At 44.2% G+C, this 23,661-nt stretch overlaps 1 protein-coding gene, 1 long non-coding RNA gene and 1 other non-coding gene across 6 annotated transcripts in view; 2 read left to right on the top strand and 1 right to left on the bottom strand.

The window, feature by feature from the left end:
* The first annotated feature begins 1,731 nt into the window (after positions 1 to 1,731).
* Positions 1,732 to 1,804, top strand: TRNAM-CAU. The gene has a single exon. It is a non-coding gene; the product is annotated as a tRNA-Met (tRNA).
* Positions 1,805 to 2,822: 1,018 nt separating this feature from the next.
* LOC104987845 overlaps positions 2,823 to 23,661 on the top strand; it is a 51,858-nt gene continuing 31,019 nt past the window's right edge. The window contains exons 1-2 of the long non-coding RNA XR_825176.1: positions 2,823 to 2,862; positions 10,003 to 10,110. This is a non-coding gene — a long non-coding RNA (uncharacterized LOC104987845). The remainder of the gene's footprint in view (positions 2,863 to 10,002; positions 10,111 to 23,661) is intronic.
* Positions 10,353 to 23,661, bottom strand: part of TBC1D31 (TBC1 domain family, member 31) — a 67,076-nt gene continuing 53,767 nt past the window's right edge. For 3 of the 4 annotated variants that reach the window (XM_010838919.1, XM_010838921.1, XM_010838922.1), the window contains 5 exons: positions 22,490 to 22,633; positions 21,245 to 21,439; positions 20,156 to 20,282; positions 12,669 to 12,764; positions 10,353 to 10,707 (listed from right to left, as the gene is read on the bottom strand). In XM_010838919.1, the coding sequence (XP_010837221.1) occupies positions 10,574 to 10,707; positions 12,669 to 12,764; positions 20,156 to 20,282; positions 21,245 to 21,439; positions 22,490 to 22,633 (696 nt within the window). In that variant the 3' untranslated portion in view covers positions 10,353 to 10,573. The remainder of the gene's footprint in view (positions 10,708 to 12,668; positions 12,765 to 20,155; positions 20,283 to 21,244; positions 21,440 to 22,489; positions 22,634 to 23,661) is intronic. The other variant, XM_010838920.1, reaches the window with a different exon arrangement.

The following is a 23,661-nucleotide window of genomic DNA, read 5'->3' on the forward strand; positions in this document are numbered from 1 at the left end:
CTAGAGCAGGGGTGTGTGTGTGTGTGTGTGTGTGTGTGTGTGTGTGTGTTGGGGGCGGGGTCTCTCGTTTGGCCTTCTGCCTGGCCCTCTGTTCTCCTCCAAACCCAGGGCGAGCACCCTCCGCTCTGTCGGGTTCTGGCGGGGGCCGGGGGGGCGGGGGGCGAGGAGAGCTTCCCCCAGGATTGGGAGATTGTGGGTTTCCCAATGGGGACCGTGATGTGGGGAAAGCATCCCCAGGACTGGGTATCCAAGTTATAAGGTATCCAAGTTACATCCAGCCCACGAGGTCTGGGATCCAGACAACCTACTCCATGCAAGACTTCCCCTGTGGAGACAAGATAAGGCTCTAAGAAGCCCACCCTTCGTGGCGCTGACCACACTCCCAGGGGTCGCTTCTTCAAACGTAGAGAGATCCATCCCCCGCCTCGCACCCCTTACGCCCACCCCCCACCCCTGCCCAGCCCTCCGCCACCAGTGTTCTCTTCCCCAACTCCCGGGAATTCTGATGCCTACTCTTAATATTATTTTTTGCCACCTCCTTACACTCATGTTACCAGTTTCCCCCTTAACATTCCCCAGTTCTGGGCGATTTAAAAATTCCTCTCCAACACTTCATAATGAAAACATTTCAGATAAACAGAAGCATTGAAAGAATTTTTATCCAGTGAATATTCATATACCCATCACCCAGATCTAGGTTAACAGCTTACGACTCTTGCAGCCTCTCGCTTTCTCCACCTCTGTCCTTAGGCTCGTCGGTCCATCAGATGGTCTTATCTTTTGAAACACTTCAAACTTGGAATCTTCAGTAATCACTCCTGCAAAGCCCTTCTGTTAGCCTGTCGTTGGCTGCAGTTCAGTCTTAGAATACATTTTTAAATGTAAAATTTACACACAGGGAAATATACAGATCTGAAGTGTGCTTCCCTCTGGATGATTTTGGACACTACATGGAAGAGTTTTTTATTTTAGTATTTATTTTAATGTGTATTAGGAGAAAAATAAGCCCCCGTTTTCCGTTTATAACAGGGACAGAAAGCGGCCTTTAACAATGAATGTATTTAAATAAGCTGATAATTAACATAAAGGGCTCGGGGTAAAGGAGAGGAGAGGGCTTCCGAGATGCCGAGGCTGCGGCTCGAGGTGTCGTTTCCAGTGCTGTGGGCGCTTCTAAGAAGGGTGGTTTCAGCCGCCGAGCTCCGAGCAGCGGCGGAAACTTGGGGCGTCAAAAGGGGCTGGGCACCAGGCTACATCGAGGGTTTGTGGTGAGGCCGGAATAGTGTACGTGTGTTGTATGTTTTCAAATCATTATGCTTGTGGGCCCCCACTCCAACTGATTGAGGCTGGGGATATCTCTGTGATCATAGCACGCAGCACCGGGCCAGGAACACCAAGAAGTGTTTCACGAGATTACGACTGTGCAAACGCTTTGTAAGCACTCTACAAAAATAAGACTTTACAAGAGTAGGAAGAATCTCGCGGCCCAGGGTCTCCCCTACTCAGCGCCGGGGGTCCAATAAGCCGCAGTGTTTGTTGATTGATAACCAGACCATCAGGCGGAAGAAGACCAGAGAGGCGTGGGTGGTTCAAGTAAGGCAAGCGCCCCGGCGGGAACTTCGGTGTCCTGGGTCAGAAACTCTGCGGAGAAAAGTGAAGCTGAGATTTTCTGAGCATGCGCACTGGGCCGCAGCAACAGCCTCATTATCCTGCTCCCGGAAGCTACTGGTAGGTGCCTCGTTAGCGCAGTAGGTAGCGCGTCAGTCTCATAATCTGAAGGTCGTGAGTTCGATCCTCACACGGGGCACAATACTTTTGCTCGCTCCGGCTTTTTTCACTCCTGCTAGAAAGATGGGTTTTGCGTGCTGCGCTGCGGGCTCCAGCGTCCTGGGCCCGGGTGGAGGACTGGAAGGGAGGCCAGGGCATGAAGATAAAAGGTTGGGGGGCGGGTGTCCACGTGAGGCAGACTAGCGCACCGTGGGCTGGGTACCGGATGAGCCCCTCGGATAGACACCCACTCTCACCTCTAGCGCTACGAGTCCGGTTACCCAGGAGGTGCACTCACCCCGCCATCCCGCCCTCCACCAGGGATCCTGCCCTGGCCCCTGAGCCCTGTTGGTGGCGGGGATGTGTACAGCCCAGGGTGAGGGAGCCCTGGGGTGCTCGCTATCCCGGAGGGCGCTGCGGACGCCGCTGGGTGCAAAGCCCCCTAATGGAGGCCTCTGGGGGAGTAGCTGGAACCCAAGGTTTCCCGGCGAGGATCCTGGTTATTGACACTTGGCCGCGAGGAAGGGTGGGTCTAGGAGGCTGTGGGGAAGGGGGTGGCACTGTGTTGAGAGACCAGGCCGCGCACGGGCGCTGAGCACCATGTGAGCAGGTCGGGCTGCAGAGCTGAGAAGTGGCCGGCTGTGATGGGGTCTGGGAGAGGGCGGTGTTAGGGACTGGGCATAACCTGACAGGGACTGCTGACGCTGCGTTTCCAACAGCTGCTGCGTCCTAATGTTCATCCATGAAGTTTCTGATAATTCAGTCATTCTGAACAGGTCAAATAGCAAATTAAATTAAGATCTGATGTAATAGGGCAGAACCTGTGTACCCTATTGCAAGTTAATCACCTCAAGGATGTTGCCTATAAGCTTAAATTATACACAATGGCCCATCTCTGGGAACCCTGCCTCCCAGGTAATGAGCATTAAGCTGAAATACTTTGGTTAGCTCACAAGAAGTCTCCTGACCAGGCCCACATGTGCAGGAGTGTAGGCAGAAGAAATTAGCACAGCCCCTTCTGAAGGCTAACCGGAACCGGAAATGTTTAGCTACACGCCCTCCCCTTTTAGTATAAAAGAAGCCTGAATTCTAGCGCAGGTAAGGTGAATCTTTGGAGTCCACCATCTTCTTGGTTTGGTGGTTTTCTGAATAAAGTCGGTGTTCCTTGTCCTAGCAACTCCTCTCTCCATTTACTGGCCTGCCTTACCTTGCCACTCATGGCGAGCTGACGGTTGGGGGATTTGGGGGTAAGGCCCTAGCAGCTGGCAAGACCACTTGTCCTGAGGCTCTTCCTTCAAAACTCCCCAAAGCCGCACTGGTTGTTCCAGCGCTGGGCAGTTGGAGCAAGGAATCAATATTTGGGAGCAGACAGGCTCCAAACAGTAACCGTAAGTCTCTCTGAGGGCGCGTAGAGTTGGGAACTCTATTTCTTCTCCTTTTGGGGCTTTTTCTCCGGAATAAGCCAATTTGTTTTGTCTTTGAGTGGGATACCCTGTTGGAGAGAGGAAAGAGTTGGACTTCTGCCTAGTTTGTGAACCAGTTCATTTGTTTCTTTGGATGCTAGCCTTTATGTATGCAGTTTGTGTTTTGCTTGTCTTTAATTCTTTTTTTTTTTTTAATTTTGCTGAGTTGGGGTCTTAGTTGGGGCACTCGAGATCTGTAGTAGCTGACCAGGGATCGAACCCCAGGCCCCTGCATTGGGAGCTCAGAATCTTAGCCATTGGATCACCAGGGCAAGTACCTCTCTTGAATTCTTTAATGTGTTTGTTTGGCAGGGCCAGGTTACAACACTCAGGATCTTTGATCTTGCAGCACGTAGGATCCTTAGTTGTAGCATTCAAATTCTTAGTTGCAACAAGGGGTATCTAGTTCCCTGACCAGGTATTGAACCCAGGCCCCATGCATTGGGAGCATGGAATGTTTTTGATATTTGGACAGACTTTCCAAAGATACAATTCTAAATGAAGTTCATTTAGCCACTATCTGACTTTGAGGTTTTCCAAAGGATCCCTGGAACTCCTAAAATTATGTGTCTCTCCATCTCAGAGAGAGGAATATTAAACTAGGCTTATTTGGTGTGTTAAATCACATGGGAAGCATTGTTAGATAAGTGGTGGTAAAACTTCTTACTTTGTATTGTATGGGTAAACAATTATTATTTAATAGTATACACATCTTAGAAATTATATGGAACTCCTATAGTTCTGGTGTATACTAGTAAATGATATCAGGCATAATCTTAGTAATTATCTTGCACAGTATGTCACAGCAGTAACCATGTTTCTTTTCAATTGCATTGTAATTTGGTTGATGCCAAAGCAAAACAGCATCCCTTAGGTGAGCAATTGCTATTTATGGGTCTATGGTGACTTTTGAAGGACTCTATAGCTATTTTGTGAAGAAGCAGGGAAGAATGATGAAATCTTTTATGTGCAAGCATTTGTGCTATTACATCAGGGGAAGTAAGATAAAGGAAGGGAATGAAAAAGAGAGTGAGGATATGTTGCTTCAGACTTTAACTTCTCCAGGTGAGCTAGCTGTCCCAGCCACTCTGGCCATTATGCCAATATATCTACCCCTTCTGGTGGCTCAGCGGTAAAGAACCCACCTGCTAGTGCAGGAGCCACGGGTTTGGTCCCTGAGTCAGGAAGATACCCTGGAGAAGAAAGTGGCAACCCACTCTAGTATTCTTGCCTGGAAAATCCCATGGACAGAGGAGCCTGGTGGGCTACAGTCTCTGGGATCACAAAGAGTCGGATATGATTTAATGACTAAACAACAGCAATCCAACCCTTCCATCACCTTCCATGCCGGTCCAGACTCAATTCCTGACCCTAGGGCTCTGGGGCTCAGGACTTCCCCTTTTTCTAGGGATCAATTAGAAAAGCCTGTGTTAGTGTCTGGGGCAGGAACTTGGTCTGGTGTCATCATCTAAGACCCAACAGGGCATCCAATTTGGGCCAAGAGCCGTTCCCTGGGCAGGGCAGTTTCCATTGCCGTTATCTCATATAGGGAGCTAAATACAGATGACTCACCAGCTGTGTTAGTCAGATTTGTTTAGTTGGAAAGATCACGATCCTTCTTTATAGAGAGGATTCTCTATACTTGAAGCTACAGTATGCTTGAAACTAACATGATATTGTAAATCAACTATACTTCACTTTAAAAAACAGAAAAACAAAGAGACTTTGAATCTAGGGATAAGTCTGTGTGTGTTAGTCACTCAGTCATATCTGACTTTGTGCGACCCTGTGGACTGTAGCCCACCAGGCTCCTCTGTCAATGGATAAAAATTAACAGGCAAAAATATTGGAGTAGGTTACCATTCCCTTCCCCAGGGGATCTTCCCAACCCAGGTATTGAACCTACATTGCAGGCAGATTCTTTATCATCTGAGCCACTGGGGAAGTCCAGCAATGAGTTCAGATTTGGAAAATGGGTGACAGGCAAGGCTCTCCATTGTGGTGATGTAATCTAGCAGGACTCCATGGGGCCTTCCTGGGATAGACCTTTCCATGTCCTCTGCTTGCTGCTTTTTTTTTTCATTTTGAAAGAATCATTTTCTCTGCTTTTTTCTTATTTGTAGAAAAACTTTAGCTTCCTAGACTTCCCCCAGTTCCAAAGAGTAAATTTAATTGGAGAAGTGAGAAAACGAAGAATTAAAGGAAAACAATCCAGCGAGACAAATCATGGGTCCATTAAACAAATGCACGACCTTTAGCTCCCCATCAGAGGCCATAGATAACAATGAGTCAAAGTTTTTGAGCAGTTTAGCAGATACTGAAAGCCCCAGCAGGTGAAAGAGTTAACTGTATGCTGCCCACAAGCATGTAAACCCCAGACAAGTTGGAACTAGAAGGATGACGTTACTCCTGATTACCTCACCACCAACCAATCAGAAGAATGTCCTGATTGGTAAGAGGGCTGTGGGGTAAGCTGATCATATATCCCACAACCCTCTCCTTCACCCTGTCTTTAAAAACCGTTCCCTGAAAGCTACTGGGGGAGTTTAGGCCTTTAGAACATTAGCTGCCTAGACTCCTTGCCTGGTGCCTTGCAATAAACACTGTACTTTGCTTCGCCACAACCCAGTGTGGATAGATTGACTTTACTGCATGCAGGCGAGTGGTGGACTCAATTTTGGTTCAGTAACAATGACTCAAATCTGGTTTTGGGCCACTGGATGTTAAGATTTCCTGTTAGATATATCAAGCAATATTTAGTAGGCTGCTTATCTATTTCATTCTTGGGGAAAACAATCTTTGATAGCCAAGAATCACTTAATACTTCTCTGCTGCCTGCAGCTATAAATGGTGATCTTGGTGGCTCGGACAGCAAAAAATCTGTCTGCCATGTGGGAGACCCGGGTTTGATCCTTGGGTTGGGAAGATGCCCTGGAAAAGGGAATGGCTACCCACTCCACTATTCTGGCCTGGAGAATTCTATGGACAGAGGAGCCTGGTGGGCTCTAGTCCATGGGGTCCCAAAGAGTTAGACACCACTGAGCGACTAGCACTTGGCAGTTAAGCCACTACCACTTGGCCTCTGCTCCATGAATCCATCTCATCATCCCCACTGAAATTAGGAAGCATATCAATAGGCATCTTTTTAAAAAAATTAATGTTATTTTTGACTCGCTGGGTCTTCGTTGCTGTTCATGGGTGTTTTCTAGTTGCAGCTAGTGGGGGCTACTCTTCGTTGCTGTGGGTTCTGGCTTCTTACTGCGGTGGCTTCAATAGTTGTGGTATAGGGCTTAGTTGCCCTGAGGTGTGGTCCAGGGACCTTCCTGGACCAGGGATCAAACCTGTGTCCCTTGCATTGGCAGGTGGATTCTTAACCACGGGACCACTAGGAAAGTCCAACAGGCATCTCTTGTCACAGAGTTTTCCAAATTTGCAGATACTCCCTTCACTCAGTGTCTTAAGAAGGGAGTGTCTTTAGGGCTGAGCATGAAGCTGGGAACAGAGTGAAGTTCGTATGTGATAGATCCACTCCTTTGTTGGTGCCTTTCTATGGCTTCATCTACATCACACAAGGGAAATTCTGGCATCTTCGAGTGGTTAAGGAGGCCAACACTGAAGCCATTATTCTGTCAAGCAACCAAGTAAACTGTAAGAGATACTTTCAATTGCATGAGCGTGCCCGTGATCCGTTCATGGTCTCTGAGCTCCAAATGCACTCTTCAGTGCCTACCCTGCAACCGTGGATGGGACCCTTTATGCGTCTCTTCAGTGTGCACGGTGGTAGGCCGCCAGTAGAGGGCGCTAGAGGACACCGCAGAAGGAGTGGGGTTTCTCTTTCTAGCCCAAGAGGTGCTGCATTCTTTATTCCGGTTTACTGCTTTGTGGTCCGTCGGAGGCTGGAGTATGTGGGGACACCCAGTGGTGCCCTGTCCAGCCGTGTGCCCGGAGCCCACAGTCTCCTAGTGACTTCACAGCCCAGCCTGATGACTGCTTTGCTGTAGTCTTCCTTGGCATGTTCCGTTCTGGTGCCAGAAGCAGCACCCTGGCCTGCCCTTAGCGCCTGGTCTCTAGCCTTGGTTTGTGGGTGCCCCGGGGGGTGGGTCCCCATTGTGCCCAACTGGGGCCCTTGGCCTTCTTTTGTCAATAGAAATTGATGAGGACAGACAACTTCCGGCCAGGTTTTACTGGGGCCCCTGCTGCAGCAGGAGGGAGTGAAAACAGGGTCCCTTGCGTGCTCCCTGAGGTGGGTGGCGAGCTCGTTCCTCTCACGGGGTGAGGGTACGGGCGGGTCCGGGGTCAGGCTGGAAGGGCGTGTTAGGTGGTTTCCCTGCCCCTCTGGTGGTGCGGTGCTCAGAGGACATGTGCAGTACCCTGCTTTTTCTCCTGACACCCAGTTTTTGCTCTCAGGTCTCAGAAGTGGCAGTTGGGTTTTTCCGGTCTTTTTGTATCTTGTCCATAATTTGTCCCAGCTGTGCATGCGTGCTAAGTTGCTTCAGTCATGTCTGGCTCTTTGCTTTCCTTCCCATACAGTCTGAAAATCCTGAATAAATGTCAAAAAGAATTCACTGAGTCAACAGTATTAAAACTCTTAGGCGTGAACCATTTCCTACATTACCAGAAGTGTAAAGAGATGTTGTGCTGTCACTTCAGTTGTGTCTGACTCTGTGCAACCCTATGGACTGTAGCCCCCCCAGGCTCCTCTGTCCATGGAATTCTCCAGGCAAGAATACTGGTGTGGGTTGGCATGCCCTTCTCCAAGGGATCTTCCCAACCCAGGGATCGAACCCACATTTCTCAGTCTCCTGCATTGGCAGGCGGGTTCTTTACCACTAGCCCCACCTGGGAAACCCCCAAATGTGCTTACACACAGTTATTTTGAGTCCCTTACAGTTTCTTTGTATTCTGTTGATGGAAACGTTTGTCCAGGTGCAAGCAATGCAGCACAGGGCCCGGGTCCCAGCCTGTCTTAGTGGACTCTCCCCTTTACAACATGACCGTTGCTGGCCAGGCCACACACCAGGCCACACCAGTGCTCTGACAGCACTCAGGGTCCTGACACCCCATGAGCTTTCACTCAGCAGCCTCGGAGTGCCTGCACCCCAGAGACTGACTTTCTGCTGCCTGGGTGGGCACGTGGGCCAGCTCTGGCCTGGGCAGCCCACCAGCCCCTTTGCTGTCCAGTGTGTCTGAACCTGAGCCTTGGGGAGGGAGGCTCTTTCTGAGCTTGTCCTTCTTTGGGTACTTTCTCAGCCCTAGGTACCCTTAAATATTTGGCTGTGCTGGCTCTTATTAATAGTTGCCATACTCAGGATCTTCATTACCACGTGTGCTATCTTTTAGTTGGGGCATGCAAACTCTTAGTTGTGGCACATGGAATCTAATTCCCCAACCAGGGATCGAACCAGGGCCCCTTGTGTTAGACGCTCAGTCTTAGCCACTGGACTACAGGGAAGTCCCTCCTTTAGCATTTATATAGTATCATAGTTTAATAACTCTAGACTTCTGTTCAAATGATCTGGTTTATCTCCTGATTGAACTTAGCACTGATCTGAGATGAATCATTAAGAATGTTAAGTGCACCCACATTAGTAAGTTAAGCCTTTGCCAGTCCTTGTAGTCATTACCACTGTAACGGTCAAAGTGGAGGCACTGTGGAAAGGCCTTGGCAAATGCTCAAATCTTGCTCAACATCAGAGAATTCAGACCAGAGAGTAGCCATGTGAATGCAATAGATGTGAAAAGGTATTTATCCAAGTCAGTAACGTATTCGTCACGGCTGAACCCATACTGGACTCTTTAAGTGGAGTTGATGTGGAGAGGAATTTAGCTGAAGGACTGCATTTCTCCAACCAGAGAGAAATCCTGTGAATGTGATATGAAAAGGCCTTTAGGAACTGCTCTTCTCCAGCTAACTCAGAGGAGTACTGGAGAAAAGCTCTGTGAATGTAGCCAGTGTGGGAAGAATTTTAGCCAAGCTTAATCTTCATTCAATTCCCCAAGAATTTATATTATGAAGGAACTGGGGTCAGGTTGAGGATAGACTGTCAAGAGGCAGGAAGAGATAATCAAAAATTTACTTCATTAAGTGTGATAACCTTTGAAATAACAACCAAACCCATGTGACTGAAGAGACTCAGCCAAGTATCTGAACTCTGCTAAGCCAGTGACTTTATCAAGATTATTATTGGGAGAAACGTAGGCTTAGAGAAAACCGGAAGGAGGAATATAATAAAGAACTTTATGTGACTGAATGTGTAACTCACTTTCACTGGATGAACAGAAACTTTTTGAAGAAGGTTAAAATATTATAAAAGAGGACTGTGTAGTTTGCAAAATCAATATGAGTGGATGTAAATTCTAGTAAAAGAGGACTTCAAGTAGAGGTCAGAAACTCAATAACCAGCTAATTCTATTTGGCACAATCACAGTATTTTCGAAGTCGAATGCTGTTGGCGAGCTAGAGATTACTCACCTAAAGTTCCCATCACACCCAAAATATTTTATATCTTGTGATTTTGTTGTGGCTCACACCTGGACCATGAAGGCATGTTTGCACCTAACTGCAAACAGACAGAAGGACAATGAGGCTGAAAAGGTGCTCCTGGGAATCCAATGCCTTGCACAGTGATGGGCTATTATCTGAGGACTTTGGACAGAAGAGAGCATTTGGTTTACCATAAGGTTATACTCTGTGCCAAAAAAAAAAAAAAAAACCTCAGTGTGTTAAGCACTATACCAGGAACCTGACCATGTGCTATTTCTATGCTCCTTTTAGAAATGGGTTCGGGGAAGTGACCTGCCAGCCAAAATGATGAAGCCAGGAGCAGCTGTGCTGTGGAGCTGTCGGTGCCTTGCGGAGAAGCAAAGCTGGCGGCTGCGTGCGGTGAGTGCAGTGGGGTCACCGGTGAGGGGAGGCCCGGCTTCTGGGGGACGGAGGGGCCCTGGGGGGGGCCCCCCCTCACCGCTCGTGGTCTGCGGCTGCTGCTGAGTTCAGGTCCTGGATGCACAGCTGTTGAGATGCTGTCCTGTTCTTTAGTTCTCCATTTATCCTTAAAATAAAACCTCATCAACAAGTCCCCGAGGTTCATGCTGGTCCCTGCAACCTGAAAGGGCCTCATACAAAGCTTTAAAAGCTTCAAATATTTTTTTATTGTTAAAAGTATAATAATAATAAGCCATTTACAAGTCCCAAACCACCAGAATGAAGAACACATAATTTTTATACACACATTTTCCATACAAAAGGTTGATCTTTATAGGCATTTGAAATAAATAATCTGAAAATCAGCAGCACTGATTGCAAAATAAGTATCTTGTTCTCTGACTGTCTCAAGGTGACCAGCCTCCTATGTAGTCAAAAGGTGAGGCGTTTGACATCTGTTCTGAGCCTGGGTGACGAGTCTCTGGCGGAGGTTTCTCACTCTCTCCATGAGATCCTGTTCCATGGCGTCCCAATGCATTTTTCTCTGGTTTAATGAAACTTGGAAACAAAATTTTAAATTAACAGTAGTTAGTTTGAGCAATGGTATAGCGTTTAAAGATAAATATGTTGCAAAGACCAATAATGAAATGAATATTCTAAACCAAATTTCTTACACGGAAAAGCCTAATGTATTACCTGGTCCTGTGAGGTTCCATTTACAAGTCAAATATTTGGTGGATTGAACAAATGCTATTAGAGAACTTATTTGCTTTTGGTTATCTTTTTTTTTTTTTTGATTTGGGAATATAGATTAACTTTTAAATCAGGAAGAAAGCTTGTCTAAGAGAGAATCTGAGTTTTTTACAATAGTAAGTTTTTCCACCATGATATTTATTGTAATGAGAAAATTCCAAGGTGCCAAAATTAATAGTGAAATATACACTATGACCACTTTCTAATGACTCAATACATAAATCAAGTACTTGTTACAATGACCAACACAAGGAAAGTCCAGAATCAAGCTTAGAACATTACAATGTGTCTAAGTGTAACAGCCATTTCATATTGATTTAGAGGGGTAGTAAATACTGGAATTCAATAAAGAAGCATCTTAAAAACATACTTCTCTGAAACTTATATACCCAAAGAGCTTCAATTTATGAAAACTATTTTCCCCCAAGGAATAAAACATTTATGCTTTTTCATTTTGTTGCCAAGTAAGAAACTTGCCAAATGTCAACTCGATTTTGAAGTTTAGAATATCTAGTTAAAAATTCTGATGTGTTGGAGTAGAGAACAGTTGAGAATCTTCTGTACTTTCGTCTGACTTATGCATGACTTTTGGTTAATTTCATATCGTGACACAGTGTTTAGAGATGCACATAAGAGTATGTATGTTAGTGAATGTATTTTATACCATACTGGAACTCATGACTTGTTGTTAGGTATATTTTTTATAAAGCTGGTCTTTTGGGGACATTCTGTAAAAATCTGTTCTTGTAAAAGAACTCAAAGGACCTTGTGAAGTTCTGCTTCATTTTTATGACAGTTTCATTGAAGAAGTTGGTTGAAGAGTCTGAGTTTCCTGTCCTCTCCCCTCCTTTTAAAAACAAACCAAGGGAAAAAAAAAAACAAACAAAACCAAGGCCTTTACAGGGGAAACTGTTAGCTCCTTTATGGGGTAACTCTGTGACTGCATTTCTGTAAGATGTTTCCATTCCATCCCATCCCTTCCAGAAATGAACAAAAACCTCCAGTGAATCAAGTCAAGGGATCAAAAGGCAATTGATCAGCACAGAGCCCTTTGCCCTCAGCAATTCTGAGCAAGCTGGCCCCGCAGTGTATCTTGGAGTCCAGAGCAGACTCGTTTCCAATGGTTGCTGGAGGCAGCTCAGCCCAAAAGAGTCGAGAAAACTCAAATATGGAATAGCTTTGAAAAATAATCCTGAGATTTTCTTTTCACAAGGATGTAAAAAAGTAGTTACGAATATCATTCATTTAGTCAGGGACAGACTTCCGTCGGTGCCTCCAGCTGTGCTTCGGGCAGCAATGCTGTGCTGAGGAAACAGTTGCATTAATGATGCCTGGCAGACCTTCCTTCCTTGGGGTTTGGTCTGACCCAGTTTTCCCCAGCTGGAAACTTGAGAATCTTGCTGCTTCCACTTTAGGATTTCCATGGCCAGTGCCCTGGGAAAATGGTCTCAATGTGCTGTAAATGTAATTTAAGCCACAATCTTGCCTTGTTATTGTTTACTTGCTGAGTTGTGTCTGACTCTTTGCGCCCCCAATGGACTGCAACCTGTCAGGCTCCTCTGTCCATGGGATTCTCCAGGCAGCAATACTGGAGTGGGTTGCCATTTCCTTCTCCAGGGGATGTTCCTGACCCAGGGACTGAACCCATGTCTCCTGGGTTGGCAGGAGGATTCTTTACCACTGAGCCACCTGGGACACCCCCACTCTTGCTTAAACATTGCTAAATCTAACATGATAGGAGACATCTTTCTTGTTCATCGACTTACTCTGTGTCAAGGACTCCATTTCAGAAATGTCATTTAATTGTGAGGCTCTAGGCAGACAGCCTGAGGCGAACTCTTCATCTCGGCCCTTGGGCACTACTGTTATAAAAGTGGAAAAAAAAAATGAAAGAGTGGAGTGTATAGAAAGCCTTGCTTAATTCCAAATGGTCCCTAGTAAATTAAAATTGCCAAGGATAAAAAGCCCCTTACTTTTCTACCCTGGGAAGAATGCTGTCACAATTCAAAAGGCAAGCAAATTGCAGTTACTGAGAATTAAAGCTAAGCTGAAAGTAAAGTACTTTAAAAACACCTTTAGCAAAAACAAAAAACCAACAGACCACTGAAAAATACAGCTGCTAGGACAGAGATCCCAAACAACTGCTGGGAGAGACTATGAAACATGGTTAGCAAGCCTTTCTTGAGAACTGGGAGCTGATCTCTATTGGCTTTACCCAAGCAGGGCCTGATCACAGGACACAGCACACCAGACGCAGTGATGGGCGAGGCTCACCCGGGCTTCTTAAGACTGGGAAGCATGGCAGTGTCCACACCTAACCAGTGCCTCCTGGTTTTTGAATCCCATCCTTTAGCTTTGTTTTTGCTGTCTCCTAACCCTACAGCTTTACATCCAATAAGATATCAGCGTCTTTATTTCTTGGCTTAGGATGCCCCTTCCTTTCCACTCCCGTCACTAGGGCCCAAGCCTCCACGAGTCGGACCCAGACTGCTTGGGTCACACAGACTCAGCAAGGTGACACTTGCCTTTACCTGGGCTCAAGAACTTCAGCTAATGGTTTCAACTCACAGTTTTAGCTCAATCAGTCTTTGCGATAATGTGTGTGCATGCTAAGTCATGTCGACTCTTTGCAACCCCAAGTGGAGCAGGTTGCCATTCCCTTCTCTAGGGGAACTTCCTGACCCAGGGATCAAACTCCTTTCTCCTGCATTGCAGGTGAATTCTTCACAACTGAGCCACCTGGGAAGCCCAAGACAATGGATTACCAAATGACTAATTTGAACTGGTGTGAGGGAATAGAATATGAGTCATCTTCAAGTAATTGAAGGGCTATCATATGGCAGAGGTAGTAAGTGCATAACTGTAGTTTATTTACAATGTTGTATTAGTCTCAAGTGTACAGCAAAGTGATTCAGTTATGTATTCTTTTTCATATTCTTCTATATTCTGGGTTATTACAAGATACTGAATATAGTTCCCTGTGTCATACAGTAGGTCTTTATTTTATATACAGTAGTGTATGTATCTGTTAATCCCATACTAATTTATCCTTCTCTCCCTGCTTCCCCCTTTGGTAACTATAAGTTTGTTTTCTGTCTGTGAGTCTGTTTGTAAATAAGTTCATTTGTATCATTTCTTTATAGATTCCACATGTAAGTGATACGATATTTGACTTTCTCTGGCATACTTCACATGGTATGGTAATCTCTGTGTCCATCCATATTGCAGCAAATGGTGTTATTCTTTTTCAAGGCTGAGTAGTATTCCATTGTATACATGTACCACATCTTCTTTATCCACTATCCATCAATGAACATCTAAGTTTGCTTCTGTGTCTTGGCTATCGTGAACAGTGCTGCAATGAACAACGGGGCACATGTATCTTTTTGAATTTGAATTTCTGTCTTTTTTGGATACATGCCCACCAGTGGAACTACTAGACCATATGGTAATTCTATATTTAGTTTTTAAAGGTACCTCCACACTGTTCTCCACAGTGGCTGCACCAATTTACCTCGCCATCAGTTGTGTAAGAAGCTTCCCTTTTCTCCACACCCTCTCTAGTATATTTTTAGAAACTTTTCTGATGGCCATTCTGACCAGAGAATGGGCTTCCCTTGTGGTTCAGCTGGTAAAGAATCCACCTGCAATGCAGGAGACCTGGGTTCGATCCCTGGGTTGGGAAGATCCCCTGGAGAAGGGAAAGGCTACCGCCTCCAGTATTCTGGCCTGGAGAATTCCATCAACTCTATAGTCCATGGGGTCAAAAAGAATCGGACACAACTGAGCAACTTTCATTTCACTGACCAGAGAACAGTTTTTAATCAGAAGATTTACAAAAAGAAGAGCAGATTCAACTATATATAAGGAAGGAACAACTTTTAAATAAAATAGTGGTAGAAAATGGAATAAGGTAATATGCTGACAGCTCTGTTAGTGCTCTGGCATAGGCTGGGCAACCACCACTGCAGAGATGATTCACATATCAGATCCTGCCAAGTCTGAGTTCGCATAGTTCCTTGTCTCTCATTTGTCCTCCCAAATCCATCCTGCCCACAGCTGCTTAATTCATCCTTCCAAAGGGCTGGGTTATAAACACGGAGGGGCCAATGGTTCCCTCCTTTGCTTATAGCAACGCTTTAAACACTGCTGAGCAGATTCACCTGAAAAACTTTAAAACAAAAATCTAGCTTTCCAGTTTCTATCTTAGATCTACGAAATTAAATCACCATTGGTCAGGTCCTGAATATGTATTTAAAAAAAAATAATTTTGTTTTTGGCTGTGCTGGGTTTTAGTTGCTGCGTGGGCTCTTCCCTAGTTGCAGCGCCCAGTGCTCGGCCTCTCTTGTTGCCGAGCACAGGCTCTTAGGGTGTTTGGGCTTCAGTAGTTGGGGCAGGAGGGCTCAGAAGTTGGGGGTCCTGGGCTCTAGAGCAGACTCGGTAGTAGTGGCACACGGGCTTAGTTGCTCCGTGGCAGGTGGGATCTTTCTGGACCCGGGATCAAACCTGCATCTCCTGCATTGGCAGGCGGATTCTTTACCACTGAGCCACCAGGGAAGTCCCCAAATATGTATTTTTAAAAAAAACAATTTGTAATGCACCTAAAAAATTGCCAGTCACTTGCTAATTATAACATAAAGGTAAAAGGTGAAAGTTCTTTTTTCTGTACTTCTTGTACTGGAGCTTGCTTATTTCCTTCATTTAATTAAGGTATTTATTTTAAAGCCCCAAAGGTGATTCTTATTATTTAAAATTATCTTTTTCTGAAGTGGTACTACATGTACCACACAAAATTCCAAAGGAGCAAAAAGGAACAAACTAAATTTCCTTCCTTTCCTTAACTGCATTCCTTGGCTGGGAGGGAAGCCCTGTTCTCAGTCTTCCACAGGTCACTCTGCTGTCTGCCAGGCTGGTAAACAGGATGAAGCCCAACTGCTCAGCCTGGCACTGAAGGTCCCTGTCACTCTCTTGAACCATCCTTGTACTGAAGCCCTCTATACCAGTTAGCCTAACCTGAATCACCATGACAGGCAAGTTTCTGCCACTGATTAATTATTTTTAATAAGTTCTGTCTCAGACAAGGTGGTACTAGTGGTAAAGAATCTGTCTACCAATGCAGGAGACACAAGAGATGTGGGTTCGATCCCTGGGTCGAGAAGATCCCCTGGAGGAGGGCGTGGTGACCCTCTCCACTATTCTTGCCTGGAGAATCTCATGGACAAAGGAGCCTGGTGGGCTACCATCCATGGGGTTGCAAAGAGTCGGACATGACTGAAGCAACTCTTATACGAGGGTAGTCATGGAGGCTTTAATTGGGCAATGCACAAAAATGGTAAGGGAAAACGGTGTGTATGTATGTATGTGTTCCTGAGAGAGATCCTTGGGGAAGCCTGCAAACCATGAGGGGTTAGAAAATGGTGTAATACAATGCTAGAACTGTAACAAAATTACAGATCACCTAGTCCATACTCTTCTCATTTTACAAATGAGGAAACAACACCAGGAAACACTTCCTAATAAACACAGATTAAACACGAGTAAATAAACTAACCAGAAGGACACAACTTGGTGACTCTGGCTAAGTTTCTTTGAGCCTTGTCTTCCTTTGCCGTGAAGCTGGGACTAGGTCTTCCTGTCGCCTCACCATGAGATCCTGCCTCCCTGAACGGTCCTCCCACTGCTCCAGGCTCCTCCCTTTCTTCAAGGCCCAGTCATTTTAAAAACCTGGTCCAATGGCTCCGCTTGGCCACCAGCATTTACTAATGTCATTAAAACAATAAATTTTGTTAAGATAATTCACTTACCACAAAATTCACCCCTTTGAAGGGTACAATTCAGTGTTTTTAGTACACTGAGGGTTGTGTAATCATCACCACTAATTCTAGAACATTTTCACCATCCCCAAAATAAACCCCGTATGCACTGGTAGCCCACTCCCCTACCGCTCCCACCTGCAAACCACTAACCCACTTCTGCCTCTAGAGATTTGCCTATTCCAGACATTTCATGAAGAGAAGCATATAACATGCGGCCTTCTGGTCTAGCTTCTTTAACTTAGCCTAAGATTCTCAAGGTCCATCCATTTTGTAGCATGAATCAGTTAATTCCTTTTTATTGCTAAGTAAAATTCCATTGTATGGGTATACCAATTTATTTTATCCATTCCTCATTTGATGGGTATTTGGGTTGTTTCTCCTTTTTTTGGCTATTATAAATATTGATGCTATGGGCAATTCAGTATACAAGTTTTTGCAGGGATATATTTTCAATTCTCTGGGTGTGTATATGGGAGTAGAACTTCTGGGTCATACAGTCTCTCTGTGTTTAACCTTCTGAGGAACTGCCGGATTGTTTCCCGCAGCGGCTGTGCCACGCCACACTCCCACCAACACTGCTCTGGTTTGGCTGGTCCTTGCCCACACCTGTTAATGGATTACATTGATGCTAACTGATCGTGAAGCTGCATCTGATTTTTAATTTTTTTTCCCATGTGGTTTTGATTTGTATTTCTTTAATGACTAACTTAGGAAGATCCCCTGGAGGAGGGCATGGCAACCCACTCCAGTATTCTTGCCTGGAGAATCCCCATGGACGGAGGAGCCTGGCGGGCTACAGTCCATGATGTCGCAAAGAGTCGGATATGACTGAAGCAACTTAGCACGCAAGCACAATGACTAATTTAAGCTGAACAGCTCTTCATATGTGTGTTGGCCATTTGAGTATCTTCTTTGGAGAACTGTTCAAATCTTTTGCCCATTACAAATCTGGACTAATTTTATAAGACATTGCTATTCAGCTTCAATTTAAGTTTACGGGCCTGGGATTTTAGGGTCAGTGAGGGCCACTCATACTGTCCAGAAGGTTCTGTTTTCTGGGAAACGGTAAGAATATCCTCCCCATTGCTAAGAGAGACCGGCACTAGGCAACATTTAAGTAAGCGGTCTGTTGTTGGCACACTTGCCTGTTTCCACTTCCTCTGCCTCCCTTCCAGCTCTGAGTGACAAACCAAGGCAAGCACCTGTGATCAAAATGCCATTTTCCTAATTATAGCCGATTATCCCCTGGTTTTAGGATTAAATGACATGGATTTAATTTCTATACCCTGATTAAGGCAATGATCAAATCCTTATACATATGCCTTTTGAAGATAGATGATTATCAACCACACACTCTGTGATTGGTGAAACTCAGGGATGTCGACAAAACGTAGGGGACAGAACAGGAAGACACCATGGAGGTGGGAGACCCAGATGCAGGCAGACTACGGAGCAGGCAGTCTTTTGCAGTTTCTTCCCTTTTACTATCTCTAAATTCAGAGGTTCTTGAAAAGGGTCTATTGTTTTCTTCTAATGTAGAGGTCAGTGTGACATGGTTAGGGAGTAAGGCGGCTCCAGTGGTTGGGGTCTTCTACAAGCAGGTTTTAAACATAGCTTGCCTAAGGGCTCTGAGTACTATTTGAGACCTAAACTCAAAAGCATGAGAGGTAATGAGGGGTTTCAAAAGTAGCCTAGTTAAATGAGCATGATAGCATCTAATTTCTATTTTTACTTTTCAAATTTGTGCCCTACAAAAGTAATTAAGGTAATACACTGCATTAGTCATAAAAGCCCCAAACTAGACATAACCCAATGTTCACCAGTTAATGAATGGATAAATAAAACATGGAATACACATACAGTGGACTATTACTCAGCATTAAAAAGGAATGAAGTACTGATACCTGCTACAACATGGTTGAACCTCAAAACATTATCTAGGTGAAAGAAGTCAGATACAAAGGACTACATATTACATGATTCTATTTACATGAAATTTCCTGAACAGGCAAGTCTACAGAGACAAGAGTAGATTAGTGGTTGCCAGGGGCTGGGGGAGTGACAGGAAATGAGGTATGACTGCAAATGGGCATGGGGTTATCGGGGGTGCTGAAAATGTTCTAGAGTTGATTGTGGTGATGGCTGTACCACTCTGAATATATTTAATATATGGTAATACAATACCATTGAATTATAAACTTTGTATAGGTGAATGGTATGGCATGTGAATTATATAGCAATAAGGCTGTTATTTTAAAAAGTAATACATACACATATTTTAAAAGACTGAAACAATATAAAGTATAGTAAAATACAAGTTCCCTGTGTCTGTATTGGGCTTCCCTTGTGGCTCAGCTGGTAAAGAATCCGCCTGCAATGCAGGAGACCTGGGTTCGATCCCCTGGGTTGGGAAGATCCCCTGGAGAAGGGAAAGGCTACCCACTCTAGTATTCTGGCCTAGAGAATTCCATGGACTGTATAGTCTGTGGAGTATCTGTACTGTTTTAGAATTTTAAGTTACAATTTTGATTTTTCATTGAATGCCACTGTAAGTGAAAAGTGAAAGTCACTCAGTCGTGTCTGACTCTTTGCAACCCCATAGACGATACAGTTCATGGAATTCTCCAGGCCAGAATACTGGAGTGGGTAGCCTTTCCCTTCTCCAGGGGATCTTCCCAACCCAGGGATCAAACCCAGGTCTCCTGCATTGCAGGTGGATTCTTTATCAGCTGAGCCACCAGGGAAGCCTTGCACCATAAACTAATGTTTGATTAGATCCTATAAGAAGTTTCCTCGTGCTACTTTCATGTACTGCTGTTCTGAGGACCAGTTATGGACAAAGCACACTTTTTTTTTTTTTTTTTTTACTAAAATTAACTAGATATAGCACTTTGGGAACAAATTATATTCTAGTATATTAAGGGGATGCCCAGCAATGGCAACCCACTCCAGTACTCTTGCATGGAAAATCCCATGGACGGAGGAGCCTGGTAGGCTGTGTCCATGCGGTCACGAAGAGTCAGACACGACTGAGCGACCTCACTTTCACTTTTCACTTTCATGCATTGGAGAAGGAAATGGCAACCCACTCCAGTGTTCTTGCCTGGAGAATCCCAAGGACGGTGGAGCCTGGTGGGCTGCTGTCCACCAGGATCGCACAGAGTCGGACACGACTGAAGCGACACAGCAGCAGGACCATGGAACCATGGAATAAAACAGAATTCTATAGGATGGTTGAGAAATTTTTCTTGGAGCTTTTTTTTTTAAACAGCCCCACCTCCTCAGCCCAGTCTTCCCAACCAAAAAGTAGTAACTAGTGATTATCTTTCAGCTGAGCAATAATTTGACTAGAAGTGCCAAAACACATGTAAGGATTTATCCGTGATAAGAGACCATACGAAATGAACGCATGTATAACACTGTGAAGGAATGTTCACCTTTATCACACGGATGCTGAGCATCATGTATCTCTTTCTCTAGGAACCATCTTCTAGAAGCATCTGAAAGAGCAGCAGTTTTCTTTTCTGATTTCAAATGAAAGTCTTTTTCTTCAGCTTCCTCCCACTAGATACAATAAAAAAAAATGACATAATGATTGCGCTAAATGCAAGTTCCTACAGTGAAATAAGCCTGTTTGTTTCCTCTCCTTGGTATTAGGTAATCTGGGTCCCTATGCTGGCTCAAGGCTGTTGAAGAGCCTTGAAAGCAGAGGCACTTCTGACGTCCCTACCACTCAAAGCCTCAGTGCCATGTAAACATGTAGGTCACAGCTGTCACTGAAATAATTCATTTCAGTACATTTCAGATCTCAAATATTAAGGGACTGAGGTGTTTTGGGTTTGTTGTTTTTTTTTTTTTTAGTTTTTAAAATTAATGGGTGGAAAGGTGTCCTTGCGAATGAAAAACATACTCCAGGAAGTCGTGCAGAAAAGTTCAAGGATGCAGTTTTCCTGATGATCTTGGAGACAGGATACCAACCCTGGACTGCCTACTCCAGACTTCTTCATGTGAAAAAGAAAAATATTTCTATCTTGCTTGTAGTTACAGTTATTTTGGGTTTTGTTACTAGTAGCTCTCTATATATTTCCTAACTGTTCAAAGTCTTTTATGTTATTAGTATAAAAAATTCAGTGAATTAAAGTGCTAGTATACAATGAGCCAGAACAAATACAGGAAGCTGGCAAGTTGAGACACTGATGTAACTGAGAAAGACACTCATTATTGTCATGTCCTTCTTGCCTGTGTGCATGCCAAGTTGCTGCAGTCCTGTCTGATTCTTTGCGATCCTACGGATGGCAGCCTGCCAGGCTCCTCTGTCCATGGGATTCTCTGAGCAAGAACACTGCAGTGGGTTAGTCATTCTTAGGTGGCATCAATATTGGACTTTCTGAGCAATACCTATTAAAATTAGATCATCTTTAAGGTGTTTTCCAACAAAAATTATTTGGTTTGATGCTTTTGCCACTTGATTACATACTATTTCAAGATTTAAATAATTAACAAGAAGTTTATAACATCATTCTTACCTTTTTAGCTTCCCCTTCCATCATGGCGTTTAATACTGCTATTTCTTTCTTCCTGTTCTTCCGAAGGAGTCTAGCTATTTCCTGGTAGCATTCATTTCGGCGTAGATCACTGCACCTTTGTTTATGTAAAGCTTGAATTCGCCAGTCAGTATTTAGACATGCTTGTTCCGCTTTCGCCAAATTTTCTTCAATTAACTAAGAATTTGTAAATTTCAGAAACAAGATCAGACTTGACTACATAAAATATGATACATCCATTCAGTGTCTCCAAGTGTCCAGTACAGATGTTCACAATCCTGTCTGCATATTAGCATCACCTCAGTGTTTAAACCAATATCCAGGCTCCAGCACAAACCAACTAAATTGATGTCTGGAGCAGCTGGATACTGGTACTTCCAGAGCACTCTCCAGGTGGTTCTAATGTACAGCCAAGGTTGAGAACTTCTACGCTAAAGGGTGGGGAGAATTAAATAATTTCCATGTTTTAATCCTTTGAAAAGGAGTCAGAAGAACGTATCTTACAGACTGGACAAAAGCCTGTAAGGAAAAAAGGCAGGGGGCGTTATTCTTGGGGAAACAGTCAAGGCACAGAACAGAGGCAGGGAAATCTTACATTTATTCCTGGCTTTTGGGACAAGGCCCGGCCCCGCCATAGACCCGTTTAACATTTTGCTAAAGGGATAACAAAGTTCTTCCCTGAAGGCCTCGAATTCCATTTCAATTCATTTAAGTCAGCATTTCTGAAAGGATACTCCCCCCAAAATTCTATAAGTTTAAGAAAATTTCTCAAAGATTCACAATGTGCCATATATCTTCAAATCTGGCATGAAAAAGCCTAACTTTTAAGACAGCTTTTTCAATACTTGTCATCTCCATTTTATTTAACACTAAGTTACTGATATTCTACAGAATACACCTGGAAAATGCTGGCTTATATACCAGGCAGAGACCTGATGTTTTGCAACTAATCTACTCAGGTATAATTTCTAAGACTTAATGTAGGACAGTATCATTCACCAAGTTATTTCCTTGTATTTTCTTACAAGTCCTGAAATTCTCAAGGAGTATAAAAGACACATGGATATGCTGTCAGTGAAACCTGCAAATAAAATAATGAGTTTCTAGGAATTGTGATGACTGGAGCAAAGAAACTAACTTTATAGGGTTCAATATTGAATTCCTTCTTTAAAAAGAACAGTAGATGGAAATTCTCCCCTCTATAGACACTAAATTTACCATATTTACCTTATGAATTTTTTGGTTCTGAGTTTGATCGGTTCCTATCAGTCTATGAAACATGTGTTCTTCAACATCTACTTTCTGTCTATAGGCATCTGCATTTTCCTTCATTTCTTTTGCAACAGCTTCTTGATTTCTAGAGAGATTCTGCTAAAAAAAAAAAAAAATCACCAATCGATATAGTAATAATGCTCTACACAATAATGTTCTACACAAAAATGATTTTTCTGTTTTTTAGAATACCTAAACTATAATCATCTAATTTTCAAAGTAAAGAGCAAACAGTGGTGAGTGACATCAGTGGAAATAAGAGTAACGACGTCTGAAAATTCTCATCTCTAAAGGCGCCGAGATCACTGGCAAAACAAGCTTTTTCAGAACTCTGGAAACTAACTGAAGGCTTGCAGCAATCTGGGGAGCATTTATTCATAGAAAATGGCTGAATCTTAGATGCACTTTATGGCATTTTAAACTTGTGTTATTCCCATTCCATGCCACACCTAAGTTCTGCCTCTGGCCTTGAAAACTGGTAGCCTGGCAGTCAAATGGAGGGGGCAAAATGGAGGTCCTTCAAACTCCCATTCCCAGAGAACTGTCATCACTTGACCTGGAAGACCCTCCTCCCAAAGCTGTTTTTACTTGACCTGACTCAGAACTCATGTACAGCCTTTCCCTGGGGATGTCTGCTGAAGACCAACAGGGGAAACTGTTGAACATCGTGGCTGTCTGAGGCAGTGGGTCACAGAGCAAACAACAGGCTAATCAAAAAGCTCGGTAGGAAAAGCTGGGGAACTGGAAGTCTACACGGGGCTCTGAAATGCTCCAGTGGATTTCTGGGGCTTTAGAAGGCACATGCGTGTGTCAAAATGTACACATGCCAAGGGCTGTGTGAATGCTCAGACCTGAGAAGGTCCTAAGGTTTCAACTCTGGTGAACTGAGGTTTTGTAAAATCAGGAAATGAAAAGAGCTGTTAACTGCCTAACTGAGTGTGGAAGGTGTGTCACAATGTGATCCACACACAGCCCCTTAGCAAAGGCTGGAGGCTTACTGGTTCAAGGGACCTAAGGAAATCTTTGTCCAGTCACCAGGTTACCTGAGTAGAGATTTCAGTGACTATGCATGACAGAAAATACTTTATAGAATTTAGAAAAGTCAATAAGCAAAGAAACAACAAGAA

The sequence above is a fragment of the Bison bison genome, unplaced genomic scaffold (assembly GCF_000754665.1).
Source record: "Bison bison bison isolate TAMUID 2011002044 unplaced genomic scaffold, Bison_UMD1.0 scf7180017864108, whole genome shotgun sequence".
Classification (NCBI taxonomy): Eukaryota; Metazoa; Chordata; class Mammalia; order Artiodactyla; family Bovidae; genus Bison; species Bison bison.